The sequence below is a fragment of the Apaloderma vittatum genome, unplaced genomic scaffold (genome assembly GCF_000703405.1).
Source record: "Apaloderma vittatum isolate BGI_N311 unplaced genomic scaffold, ASM70340v1 scaffold294, whole genome shotgun sequence".
NCBI classification, from domain to species: Eukaryota; Metazoa; Chordata; class Aves; order Trogoniformes; family Trogonidae; genus Apaloderma; species Apaloderma vittatum.
This window is the reverse complement of record NW_009714124.1, coordinates 17518-32312: the sequence shown is the minus strand read 5'-3', so window position 1 is coordinate 32312 and position 14795 is coordinate 17518. Positions and strand designations below refer to the sequence as shown.

The 14795-nt window shown below is 35.7% G+C and overlaps 1 protein-coding gene across 4 annotated transcripts in view; it reads right to left on the bottom strand.

Annotated features, from left to right (window-relative positions):
* Window positions 1-12314, bottom strand: part of CEP170 (centrosomal protein 170kDa) — a 71375-nt gene extending 59061 nt beyond the window's left edge. For all 4 annotated transcript variants that reach the window (XM_009868612.1, XM_009868613.1, XM_009868615.1 and 1 more), the window contains exons 1-5: window positions 12210-12314; window positions 7207-7296; window positions 1885-1963; window positions 1229-1287; window positions 971-1133 (exon numbers count right to left, since the gene is read on the bottom strand). In XM_009868612.1, the coding sequence (XP_009866914.1) occupies window positions 971-1133; window positions 1229-1287; window positions 1885-1963; window positions 7207-7296; window positions 12210-12314 (496 nt within the window). The remainder of the gene's footprint in view (window positions 1-970; window positions 1134-1228; window positions 1288-1884; window positions 1964-7206; window positions 7297-12209) is intronic.
* Between the last annotated feature and the right edge of the window lie 2481 nt (window positions 12315-14795).

The following is a 14795-nucleotide window of genomic DNA, read 5'->3' as shown; positions in this document are numbered from 1 at the left end:
CTTTGACTGTTATTTTTGGAAGAGTAAAAAGAAAAACAGAAGATGAAGATAAAAATCTCCCCTGTGTTACTTGATGAAAATTTAGGAGGATCCAAATGCTGAAAAGTCATACTAAACAGGAACACTGAAGTAATGGATAGGCTTCATCTACCCTTAACAGGATTCTAGATCACCCAACAAAACAAACACATTAATTAGTTATACCACAGAATCCGATATGTGGGAAAGGGAACTCTGTGAGGACTCTTCCAGAAGAACAGATTAAACCTTAACAAAACTGTACAGCCTTGACCTAAGGAGTCAGACCCAGTCAGCTCAATATTAAGGAAGCAACAATATCTGATTCCTTTCTCATTCTTGCAGTTATCTACTGTAGCAACAGGTAACACAGCCAGTTACTACAAGATGAACAATAAAACTTCAGCATTGAAGTTAAGACACCTATAACAGAGTCACCGTGGCACGTTACATAGATATCAAAGATGAGAAACAAGATTGAAGCTACAGTTTCCACAAATTTTTAATCCACAATAGAACACCTAGGTTCTATTCTGACACATTGAAAAATGAATGCTAATATCTTTAAAACAAACAAACAAAACCACCACCTGTTAAAAAAAATTAAAAAAAAGAGAGGACTTGGTAAGAGTGGTAAGAAGTACAAACTGCTCCTCAAGAAATATTTTCAAGCTAAACTGTAAAAAATAGCACTCTCCAGCTACAAGTGCAGAAAGTTCATTATTTTGGGAAAGAGAAATGGAAATCTGATGAGCATTGATCAAATATCCCTTTATGAGTTTTATTAATATGTGGATGCTACAGTAAAAAAGGCAGAAATTCAATTCTCAAAGTTATTAATTATACTTAAAAGTATGTTTAAAACTGCACATCTGTGGAGTTTTTACTATCTACAGAATTTCACAAACATCCTTCCAAGTTTGTGTGCTTCTGCAGCAAAAATGAACCTTACCCATTGATTTCTCTTCAGATTTCAGTGTTTCGGTAGTTTTATGGTGCACTTCAGCTGTGGAGTCTGTTACTTTGGACTCTGAGCTTTTGGAGCTGGTTTGCTTTGATCCTTCTGCCTCTGAAGATTTCTGGGACAACTGGAGCTGGCTTGTGAATTTTTCATGCTAGATGACATAAAACAGAGAAAAAACCACTCTCAATGAGTGGAAAAATCCCATACACTATGACAGAAGAAAATCCAGGAACTGCATGTTGTTACCTTAAGTGCTTCCTCAGGAACTCTCATCTCTCCCCTGACAACAGTAAAAAGATTAGTATGTAGGAAATGCTAAGGAAAAAAATGAAAAGATTTCTCAGTTCACAAGAGGATTTTACAGAAAAATAACAGTTTTGCAGTATTCTGCAATTCGAATGGTGACACTTCTACAAATATACTGTTGTTAGGACTAGCATGTACAATCATACTCATCAAAGCAAGGGCACAATACAATTATTTATTATTTATAAACAGAATAGTAAGTAGATACCATAGTGTAGTAATAATACAAATTCTATCTTTTTTTATTCAGTAGTTTGCTAAGTAACTGCTCTTTATCTTCTCTACTTGTATATAATCCCATACAATAGAAATATTTGTGTATTTGCTTCAAAACAAAAAATGTTTCCCAGCAACACAGAAGTTGTACACCAGGTTGTAAACAGTAATAGGAAGTGGAGGTTTCTTGCAGTGAGAAACCATGAAATGTACCTTATCAATAGTTCTGACCAAAGTACAGCATTCTAAAACCTGAATTTTCTCTAATATAGGCATCTTTGTAGCAATGGAAGAAACAAACAGAACTCTTCATTTAACACAACCATAAATTTAATGAGAAAAGACTGTCCCAACACTGTGCATTTTCACAATAAGGATATCATATCCAAATCTCAATTTATCTTCTAACTTCAGAGTGATGTATGTCTGTTCTGGAATCCTCACATCATTCACAAATGTCTACAGAAATAAATAAAGAGAGAAAGAAATACTGTTGAATTCCAAATAATCAAATGACAAATCAATTACTTTTATAAGAAGTATTTCAGCACTGCAAATTTTCTACTGGTAATTTACTGGGAAATTAAACTATAAGCTCAAATTGCCACTTACTTCACAAAATATTTCAAAAAGATTAAACACCTGTCCCTATCCAGGCTACTGACATCACACTGGCCTTGAAAAGTTTCTTGTAATTTAATCTTATTAGCAGTACTTATTGAATTATTGATTGATGTTCCCTCAAAGTAGCACCTCCACTCACTATTTTTCTTGTAATTTGCTTTTTCAATGCCAATTAGCTGTCAGAATTGATTTATCATCACAATTTTACAGCATTTGACATTGGATATGAAACAAGTTTCCAGTGATTTGCAGAAGGACTTATGTTTCTGAAAGTTTGCCCAATTTCACCAGCCACATCAGTTGGCTGTTAGAACCAGTACAGATTACCAATTTGGAAGAGTTGTAAAAGTTTTTCAACTCTGTGGGAAAAAAAAAAATTAAATGAACATAAACGGGGCTTGAAGTTACAATTATTCAAGCCTGAAAGAAAAATCTAGAAATTCACCTGTGAAAATTTTAAACACAAGCCCTTTAAAGAACTAGGGGGAAAAACAGAAAAAAACCCCAAAAAACTCCCCCCCAAAAAAATACCAACAAAAAAGCTCATTCCTTCATTGAAATCGATCTGCATCTTTAAAGACTCAATTTACAGTCTTCAGCATCAAAGCACGCTTGAAATTACATGTGGTGACTTCAGAAACCAGAAAACAAGAATGGTAACATGTTAAGGAAATGAGGGCTTCTTTTCAAAACTTGCTCTTTGGCTGCTAGAGTTAATGCTTAAACATTCAGGTAGAGCCTTCTCTCAAAATTTACCACCTCTCGATGACAGGTCTCAAACTGACCCTTCTGCTCATCCCAAAGTCATATCACTGGCTCTTAGAGTGCTCCAAATTAAGCTGCATCTCTAACTGTGGACCTTCAGAGAAAACTCTATACTGTGTTCACAACTTACTCCGTGATAGAGAAATACAAAAAGGTGAAGAAATGTTTTGCCCAGGAGAACAGACTATTAAGGTCTCAGCTACAAAAACTAGAGATTGGGCTACAAAGAAAAAAGTAAACATTAAATGCAACTCTACATAATGTTTAAGACAACTTCAGAGTTACAGATCCTTGAACAATCATGCTACAGCATGAGCTAACAAAATCTTCTGCAAAGCATCCTGCCTTAAACTATTCCTCAAGGCTCAATATAAATCTGTATTAAGAAGCTACAATTTACACTCTTAAGTTCCCCTCCCCTACATTTTCCCTTGGATTTCTTAAAATCTTCTCTTCTTTTGCCTGAAAAGAATACAACATCTGGACTTATAAGTATGTAGCATCCTCCTTTTAAGAAATTTGAATTAACCAGTTCTATGTGAATAGTTTCTTGTTCCTTGGTGTTACTTTCTTCATCTTTTAAAATAAAAAAATGAAGCTTTAATTTAGGGCAAATGCAAGGCAAATAAAATATTTATGGATTAGCCAGTATGAGACTGTTGCATTATTTTGTGAATTATTTATCAGTTGTGTATCTTCCTGTACCTTACAAAATTTACAGCTTCTCGCTCATTTTTACTTTTCCTAACAGCTACATGTTAATACTACAGCTAGGAGATTAAAATATCCAGGGGGCCTTTCTGAAACACATTTGCTATTGATTTGTGCCACAATTAGGGACTCAGAATATCACAACACCAAATGATCATCCTACTTATAACTGTAGCAGCTGAAATATGCCATTTTTTAAGCACTTTGAAGTTAGTGGCACACAAATAAAATAAATTTCACTAATTACGCCAGCCAAGAATCTGAATCTTTGAACACTTGTGTTTCTCATCTAACTCTAGTATTAGATGAAGTCTGGAAAGACAGAAACAACATCCTTCCTCAAAATGGTAAAGGGATCTTCTGCTTTATTTTCTTTTTCTAAATGAAAATTATGTTTATTTCATATCAATGGGCAGGAGCACCTCCCCTATGAGGACAGGCTGAAGGAGTTACAGGTGTCCAGCCCGCAGAAGAAAGACCGAGGAGACCTTCTAGGGGCCTTCCAGTACCTGAAGGGGGCCTACAGGAAAGCTGGGGAGGGGCTGTTTGCAAGGGCATGTAGCAATAGGACGAGGGGCAATGGTTTTAAACAGGAGCAGAGTAGACTGAGATTAGACATTAGAAAGAAGTTCTTTACTATGAGAGTGGTGAAACATTGGCACAGGTTGCCCAGAGAGGTAGTGGAGGTCCCATTCCTGGAGACATTCAAGATGAGGCTTGACGGGGCTCTGAGCAACCTAATCTAGTTAAAGATGTCCCTGCTCACTGCTGGGGAGCTGGACGAGATGACCTTTAAAGGTCCCTTCCAGTCAATGCATTCTGTGATTCTACGTATGTGTATATGTACACAGGCAGTTTTCCTCACAGGTCAGAGTTCTGAAATTCCTGTGTATGCAGTACACTCGACCAAGAGAACTCCAAAGGTAGGGTATGCGGGCTACAGACATCCTCGTGACTGAACTGGTGCCGTGTAACAACCAGGCTTCAGCTGCTTCGGCACTGGAGTTTTAAAATCTCGCCACAGGCTTTAGGATGCAAGATAAAGCTAGCTTGAAAGAGCTACACACATTTTTATACCTTCACATGATTTCCAAATCTTTTTTCTTCAATAGTGAGAGTCAACTCCCTGTAAGCCTTCACAAAGTTTGCTGAGCATTTTGCAATCCCATCTTAAAATATGAGCATGAAAGGATTTCACTATTCCGTAAATATCCTCAAGAAGAATGTTATTCAACACAGCCAGGCATATTTGATAATTTTTCTGGTATGTTTTTGGGCTCACAAGTCAAAGGAAAATGTACAATAGAATTCTGTTGATATTGATGAAACAATAGATTATATCTTAGCAACTGTAAACATTTTCTTAGGAGAATTTCCTTAATCTATTTTGTACAAAAAAGGAGATAGGCAGGAATGATGGATTATTAGAAATAATACTTTGCATCAAGCAAATCTGATTAAATTTTATTTTTGCCTTATTATCAAATGTAGATGTGCAAAATCTGGGATGAAGACTGCTGTAAACTTTTCACTGAACTGAGTGTGAATCAACCATGCAGACAAGAATATTCAGACATCAGGATATCAGCTGCAATTACAGTTGATCTTGTTTGGAACTCATAAAAATCAAAAGTCTTATGTATTGGTGACAGTCATCTCCCCTTAAACTCTGAATTACCTTGAGTGGTTAACTGGATCACACCAGGAATGGAATGGTCTTGTATAATAAGAAAACTATATATCTCTTCTACAAAGAAATAGGACTAACTGCAGAGACCCAAAATGAATGTTTGCTCTTGATAAAGCAAGCGAAGTAAGAATGAGTAGAAGATGATGGAGAGGAACTTAGCTGTTAGGGGATGCTGTTCTCAGTGGAAATAGTAGCTAGATTAGAATAATTATTTCTTATTCTGTAGTTCATCGCATGCTACAGAGGCACTGCATACGTTTTTCTGTCACATAATTAAGTATGGTGTTACAAAAATTATGTGTTTCCTCTTTGGACCTGAAACCAGGTACGCAGAGATATGTAAGAAAAACACAGGTGGGAAGAGATAGTAAGTGAAGCACTGAGAAGACAAAGAGCAAGAATGTTATCTCCTAAGATTTCATATTTGCCTGTCCCAAAACTGTGGGAAGATCCTATGATGTCCCTGGGTAAACAACTATGAAGCCACTGACACCTGAAACTTGAGAATGAATCAGATCAAGCGAAGGAAATAACTAGAAGCCCTCTGTCGCAGGCAAAGAAGGGAGTCAAATGAAGGCCTTTTAAACATATACTTTTATTAAAATGAAGTTCTGTGAGAAGGCAATGAATATCCAAAGGTGTGGCTACTGACTACCAGAGTAACATGGAATTAGGTATAAAATCAAATGGCTCAGCAAAAAATTACTATTTTGTTCACTGCCTTGAAACACTGCACTGACTTTCAAATTAGAGAGGTATATAAATATTTAAGTAGTGAAGTTGTTCTATGTGTATAACTGTTCAAAGGATATAACCCTTCACGTTACACTGGTTTCAGCTGAGCCTGACTCCTTGGAAGGCTGATTTAGGAACCTTAAAGCACAGAAAAGCTAACAGAGACAGATTAATGGGGTTTTTATTTTGAAATGCACTTCAGGATCAAACATCAAAACCTAAATCAATGCTAACACGCAGTAACTTGAAAATTCATCTTCTATTTTTTAAAACATCTGAAAAAACTATTCACCATAATAGCTTTCTAAACATTAATTCAAATAAGCACATCGCAGACTAACTCATGACTCTATGCTGTATACATTCCAGACACAGCCAAACATTTAAAGATATATAAGATAAGCATAACTAGTGTGTATAAACAGCTCATAAAGAAGTATCTGAACTGCTACAAAAACATGACAAAGTTTCTAAGTTTTAAAACCTCTATTACTGTATTCAAAACATTTATAGGAGACCTACCTAGAGTATTCTATATGCAATTCATAGAAAAGCCTTAAAGTGTAAAATGTCATATAAAACTTTATGGTGACCATAACTTTCCATTTTTTCTATATTAGTTTGCAATAACTTGAAATACATAATTTACAGACATTTTGACCAAAAAAAAGATACTGAAAAATTAAATGTAAACACATAATTAAATAGGTTTGCATGCAACAAGTATTGCATACCTTATTTTTTCCCCATATTAAGTACAGTTTGGTAAAGAGAAAAGGAAAACGAAGGAAACAAAAACTGATTTCTTAACCAGACATTTTAGACATTGTAAAAAAAAACAACCCAACAAAAATTATTTCAATACAATCATCGTTTTTCTACATTTCTAAATATGCCAACAGCATAACAACACATTAGTATTCCTTTTTATTCCTCTGAGGTTTTTTTCTTACTGTCAGGGCTCTCTTATCAATAGAATTTATGGCAACTCTTTAAATAACATGCAGTAGAAAACCTCCACAAAAACTGCATTTTCCTTTTGAATGTTTCCCCATTTCCAATCTTACATTAAAAATGTATCAATGTACACTGTTTATTCATACTGCCTTTACTCATAAAACCCCCAGACAAACATACAAAAGACTGCGCGGAGCCACTAATTCTGATGTTAACTTACCCCATTCAAGCTGCCCAAATCCTTCACCAAATGTTCATCTGCAGAGGCATCATAGTTAAGTACAGCATGTTGCTTGTCCACGCTTCGTGACTTATATTAAAAAGAACATATAAAATAAGGTATTTAATGAAAAACAGATCGAGAAAGCATTAGTGGCTGTTTCTTAAAGTAGCATGATTATTTTCTTTCTATATAGCACACTTCTCGAAAGTAAATAAAAAAGTTACTTCCACATACGAATAAACTCAATCTCTAACCATACACAACTCACACCCCAGGTGCCCATTGTAGAATCCTAAAATTAATTCAAAAGAATCAGTTTTTTAATGTTTCCCCAATTGTGATTATAAGTCTGATGCAGGCATATCTTATCCAAAGATTTTTTTTTTCAGTTCACCATAGTATCACTGATGTTAAATCTAACATCATTAACTTTGCCCTTGTTTTGCTCCTTGACTAAATGCATATTTCAAAGCATTAATATTATTCCATGGGATTGCTGTTCTCTCTCAAACACACCATTTCCTGTCATGCATCAGTAAATCTTCCATTATGTTGCCTGGGATAGTTACTGTAGTACATAAGCATTCAAATTGTTTCTCCTTGATCCCAATTTCCTAAGTAAATTAGCTACAGCCTCTTCACTTAATGTCTGAGTGGTTCCTGAATTACTATTTCCACCAGTTGATTCTTGCTATGAGTCCTTCCTTAAGCACTTCAGCACTTATTTATTTGTTTATTTTACATCCAAATGTCAACCTACAGAACTGAAACAATTCTTGTTATTATTTTCTCTGACAACATCACCTCCCTAACAGCTATGACCCTCTTTTAGGACTTGTCCACAGCCAAGCGTTTGCAGCCTGAGGTGCTATTGCAAGCACGGAAGAGGTGGGGCTGAACGTAGGCTCCCTTCGCACATGCGAAGTACTGTTAGTCAGTACTTTGACATGTGGAAGAGTTCCCAACTGAATGGAACCTATAGCTCACCTTCCCCAGCTCTGTATGCTTGATCTCAATCTGTTTGCTGGTAGATCTGCTAGTGCAGTGTTCTGACACGACTGCACAGCAGCCAAATTCTTCCAACAGCATTCTTTCCAGTTTCAAATTAGTATATTCTATCCTTGCTACTCAACTCCTTGTTCAGAACTACAGATCACTAGGAATGGTACGCTGCTATCTGAGATTTCTGTGCTTATGTACCAGCACCTTCAGTCTGCAAGGTCTAGCAGTCCCAGGTTATCGGTGCATTAGCTAGTTAAAAAAAACAGAACATGCAACCATGACTCCTATTGAAACGTTTTCTCAGAATTCCATGTTTATCATCTCGTCCCTTCTCCATTTCTCAAGATTTGCTACTATTATTTTCCTTCTTTCTTATCAATTTACTTTCTTATTCTTCCTTTCCATCTCATCTTTTGACTGCTCTGCTTTCTCCATTTCTGCATATATTTACTGTTTTATTTTTTAAACTTTTAATTTGAGCAAATTTGCTCTGCAGTCTTGAGAGGTACAAAAAGTGGATCAGGATATAAACAGGGGGTGTGGGACAGTGAATTAATAAAGAGAGAGAAATTAACAGGGTCCACGCCAATAAAACCTGCACTACTATACTACATGTTAAATGTTCTTAATGGTAGATTAAGATATATCAGCATTGTTCATTTTCTACTGACTTAGTAACCCTTCTTGGAGTGAGAACAAGCTATCCTAAAATCAAATTCCCAGATGTGGATGTTCTGCTGAGCCTGCAATGCCAAGCAGAGATTATACTTTTCCACACTCAAGTGAAGCAGCAACGCAAGCACAAGAACTACCCTATCTTTACCTAGAATATGGGAAAAATTTCTGCACTTCTTTCAATTACGCTATTCAAATATATACTGTAAAAGTAATCAATCATTTTATTACCTTTACATGCTATGTCCTATTAAAAAGAAGTTAAAATGGAAAGAGCACAAAAAGATCCTTTAAAACATCGTGATATTTTGTCACAACTTCTGAAATGCTAATAATGATTACTTGAGTCTGTGGCTTTTAGAGAAATACCTGAAATTCTGCAGAACATGAAGGTTCTCCTCAGACTCAGATTACTTGGACACATTTTTATTAATCACAGATGATCTTTGCAGGTGTAAAGACTATAAATCCTTCAAATGCCATTTGTCCTCCTGATCTGCTATTGCAGCTTTCCACTCAAATTTAAGTATTAGCAAAATCACTTTTTACGAGACTATGGTATCTCGATTCATAGCTGAGCACCACAGAGCTGCTCACTCACTCCCCCCTGCTCCAGTGGGATGAGGAATAAAACAGGAAGAGCAAAAGAAAGAAAACTCATGGGTCAGGTTAAAGATAGTTCAAGCAGCAGAGAAAAGAGGAAGAAGAAAGAAGAAATAAAACAAGTGATGCAAAGGCTCCCAACACCCAGTCAGTCTTTGAGTAGCGGCTACCTTCCCCAAAGCCCACTTCCTCAGTTTTTACTGCCAAGCATGACATTATACAGCACAAAACACCCCTTTGGCCATTTTGGGTCAGCTATCCTCGTCGTCTTTCCTCTCAGCTTCTTGTGCACCCCCATACATGTGTGTAAGGAGAGCAGAGAAAGAATACCTTGAAACTGTGCACACACTATTCAGCAATAGCGAAAGTATTGGTGTTTTCGTCACAAATCCAAAACATAGAAGCGTAAGGGCTTCTATGAAGAAAATTTACACCAACCCAACCAGACCCAGTACACAGATCTATGTATGACTGCAGAAATAATAAAATCACAGAATAATTGTGCAAAGAGCTGTGGATATAAAGAGGAAAACTCCACTCTCAGTTAAAATAGATTTGTAACCGACATTATTTTAGACAAAACCTCTTTGGTTAAATCCAGACTACTAAGGAAGTGTTCAGAATGCAGAAATTAAGCATATTCTTAGTTAGAAATAATTTTGTTATTATGAATAATGTAGAATTTTACATAGAAGATGATTTCCTAATCAATATTCAAAAAGTTTTCTAAATTGTGAAAGAAGGGGAAAAAAGCATGGTGATGCAGGGAAAAAATCATGGTGATGCATTGGAGCAACTAGCTAAGTACAAAGACTGCACACTATCTTTGAGCATATTTACAAAATAACACATTTAAAGCAAATCTGTATTCCCAGACATGAACAAAACCTCTTACAAGAACAGTGTTAGGTACAGATCTGAGGTCTAATTCTATCAGGCATGCAACAGAGTTAAAATGCTTTTCAATAAGGCTTTTATAACATGTATCTGTCAATAGATTATGAATAAAAGCATTACATTCTGCTTTCTTTATCATGCATTGTCCACATGCTTTGCAGTAAGAGAACAACCCAGCTGTAAAGAGTGGAAAGGAAGGTCCTACACAAAGAGCTATACATACAGAACAAGGACACATTATGAGCTTCTCTTTTGGTGGGTTCCTCCCCCTGAAGCAGTGTTACAGTCATGCTGGCATGTAGATCCAATGTAACAGCAGGCTAAAGAGAATATTCTTGAAAATCACCAGGCCCCTCGATTCTTTTTACTATCTCTGAAGTCAATACACTACAACAATATTTGTAAAATGACTGGAATGTATTCCCAATATTAACCAAAGGGGGAGCTACTTTTGAAGGTGATGAAGACTGAAGTTTTGTAACAAAATAACAAATGCTTGAGTATCCAGCTTCACTCTAAGGACAGATGAACCACAGAGAAGATGGCATAGGGCAAAGAAAAGGAAGAAGAGGCTCCCTCATACAGACCCATCAACTCATTACAACAAATTAGTGGTAAAAATATTAGCATTTTTTGATTATAATCTTCCGAGCAGGAATCAGCAAGGTGGGGTTCTTAGGTTGCTTTTCTGTTCATTTCGGGTGTTTGGGTTTTTGTGTTTGTTGTGGGGTTTTTTTTAATACTTCCCACACAAATCACTTAGACATCATACTGCCTGTCTTTGAAGAAAATTAGGAGTATTTTCAACTACTTTCTAACAGCACAAAGTATTTAATCACCAATAAAATGTTTGGATGCCTTCTGATGTTGAGCATCAAATGCAGTTTACTAGAAATATTACATTCTGAGTAATATACATAAAAATATGGTTCTAGGCACTTAATTTGCAAGTGAGAGTCTAATGTGGCCATTAATGGCTGAATATGCAATTCTTGGGAAGAAAAAAAATTTTAAAATAATTTTTGAATGGTAAGAAGGGTTGAGAACATTAGTTCTGAATCTATTTTACAGAAGTCTAATCTTCTTAAGAGCTCCACAGTAAACAAAGACAAGAATTCAAGAAGAAAATGCCAAAATATTACCATCGACCATTCAAAATATATGGAGTAGAAATAAGCAGCACAGAGGACTACAGCTTCATAGTGTAAAGTGTGTGTAATATATTTACATAACAAAACAGTTACACACCTCTAAGGGTTCCGCATAATGATCTTCAAAGTTAAAAGAAACTACTGAAGTATCAAACTATTTTGACTTAAGATTTCTATTTTTACAGTTCCAATGAAACCATCAGAGACATTGAGTCATTCAGCTTCCTTAGAGACAGAGAAATACTCTTCTCTACTAATCTAATTTGCCTTTGTACAACAAGGTCAGGACATGGGGATAGCTACATAAAATCATGTGATCAAATCATATTACAAGTTGCAGGAAAAAAAAAAAATAAATAAAAAAAAATCTCTTTTCGAAAGCATCCAGTGCGCTTAGTGTTACCACATTTTATGGAGCACACAATCTACCGGTCATATTGCAAAATTTATTTCTTCTATTTTTGCATTCGTACGTGATTTATATGAACATGATCCTCTGCACTTTGACAGTAACTGTGTGATTGATGGCAATATATTTAAACTAATTTTTCTACAGACTCAAAAGACTAATCAAAACAAACATCTGGGGAATTTAATTTTCAAAAGGAATATAAAATTGGTGCATTGAGTTCATGATTTGAGCAGTTACACATGGAAGGCTGATGCAATTACCTGTAGCATCAGCTCACAGTCATCTCTTCCAACAAAAATCATTTCTCGTGGCAGCCTATGGCGGGTGCCTCCACTGCTCACCAAAAACCAGGATGTTAAGCTCATTTTCTGCTTAGCTGATAAATCCTTGGCAAAGCTACGTCATCCTGCAGCGAGAAAGAAAGAGAGACAGAGAAATTCATTTTAGTTATTTTTAGCTACAGTTCCTGCTCAGCAAACAGTGTGAGCAGAATACAAAAAGCCTCTGAAAATACAGCCTTCTCAATAGCATGTACTTAATCAAGCAATCACAGGAAGTGGCAGGCTCCAGATTTACATAGTCTGAGGCTGTGCCTCATGCAACTAGGCCAATTTAATTGGAGGTAAGCTTCTTCAAAATGAACAAGCAGCTAGTTAATGCTAAAGTCATACATCAAGTTGTCAGAAAGCTTTTTAACATTTGACCACTTACTATCAAGATAATTGCCACATTAATGCTTCACTATCACAACCAATAAACAATGTGACAAATAAAACACAAAAAGAAACTTGTGTGTGTGTGTCATTACATTTTCCTGCAAAAGAGAACTACCTCATTTGGTTTTAAGCTCGGGTCCTCTGCACAGCACCAAGTGAACTTAAAACAAAGGAAGTTTTGCTTCTTATTTAACCTCAAGATTTTCTCAGTAAGTCTTAGATCTTGGAAATTTAACAGCATACATGTAGAATTGTAAACAAAACAGAGCAAAATGAACAATTTAGAAGTTAGTTATAAGTAATAAAACTGAAGGCAGTATTCCTACAAAACTTTATCTTAATTTTCCAATAAGCAACATGGCACACTACAGATATACAGAAATATCCCATAGCTATTTAAAATGTCATAAAACACAAAAGAAAACAGAAGTTGAAAACTGGATAAAATCTTTTATGGAAAACTTCTTCATGCAATATGGCCTACATGAAACTGGACAAAAATATGATTAAAAGTACTCCCCAGAGTAATTCAGTGGTTGATACTTTGAAGTCTTTTAGCATTCCAAATTTCTCTTTAAGAGAAAGCAAGCCAAAGTAATCATCTCATTCATTCATTACCATTCTGTATTCACTAAAAGAGAGGCTAAAGAAAATAAAAAGCAACCAGTCTGCATTCCTCTCAGTACCAAATAGTTGGCGTTTCTCTTCTCTTTTATTTGTAAGTCATTTAGTGAAATTATGCAAGAGTAGCAAACGTACTGTAAGCAGATATCAGCCTGTAGTGGACTGGAGCATAAACTGCATAATAACAAGAACGCAGTAAGGTTCTCAAAACCAAGACTAACATGTAAGGGCTGAGTAATGGTGCGACAATGTCAGTACTTTCCCATTAGACAAATTATAGTCAAGAAGAGACATTGCAAACTATGAAAAGCCACAAAGAGGGCAAGTTAAGTCAAAATTGAACCTGAAAAAAACAGATATCTGCAAAACAGTAAGCCAATACAATGGCAGGTGCCAAAATGAACCAGCAGAGCTGTCAACCAAGTTAAAAAAATTAATGCAATTCAAATGGAAGAAGTTAGAAAAAATTAATGTGCTAAAGAATTCCGTAATAAAAAAAATTAAATATGTACTGCAACAAAGTGTTCTCTTATACACTGATACCTGCAATAGTATTATCTCTCCACAGATGTATCACAACCTATTATTCAAATTTAACTTATGTCATAATGTTCTCCACCTCAATGGAAGAAGTGATTCAGTACCTTAATTCCACTTTATTCATAGAAAATATGAAGATCACAAATTAGATCTACACTAATAATGTGCTGGAATAAAATTTAAAGAGATCTAGTTACCAAATAAGTGTTTTGATAATTAAAACTTTATTCAGCACCTTTGAATAAATTAACATTTGTAGTTTTAATCTAGCCTAATTTAAAACTAGAAGATAAACTAGACAAATCAAATTACATTCTCCATTCCTTTTAACAAAGGAAAAAGTTGTATCCAAAATGGCCAGTCTAGGTGCCAGCTTTCTACAAGGAAATTAAACGGATGTTTGATAGTAAGCCTGCTGTTCAGTATCAAAGGTCCTCATTCTGTTTATATTTTATTGTCTTTTAAATCTCCCATCTGCTTATCATAACAGCATTTACACCATTTGTTCTTCCTGCTCTAACTGGAAATTCACATGAAAATCTCCAAGAGGACACAAACTGTCAGAAAAACTTCTTTAGTTTACATGGATAGACTGTCATTAAAGAAGGAGAAGTATTTTTATTTATAGAATCACAGAACTGTTGAGTTAGAAAAGACCTTTAATATTATCAAGTCCAACTATTATCCTAGCACTGGCAAGTCCACCACTAAACCACTACCCTAAGCACCACATCTACATGTCTTCTAAATCCCTCCAGGGATAGTGACTCCACCACTTCCACAAGCAGCCTGTTCCAATGTTGACAGCCCTCTCTAAATCTCTCCTAGTGTAACTTGAAGTCATTTCCTCTTGTCCTATCACTTGTTACTTGGGAGAAGAGACCAACCGACACCTTGCTACAACCTCCTTTCAGGTAGCTGCAGAGAGCAAGGTCTCCCCAGAGCCTCCTTTTCTCTAGGATAAAT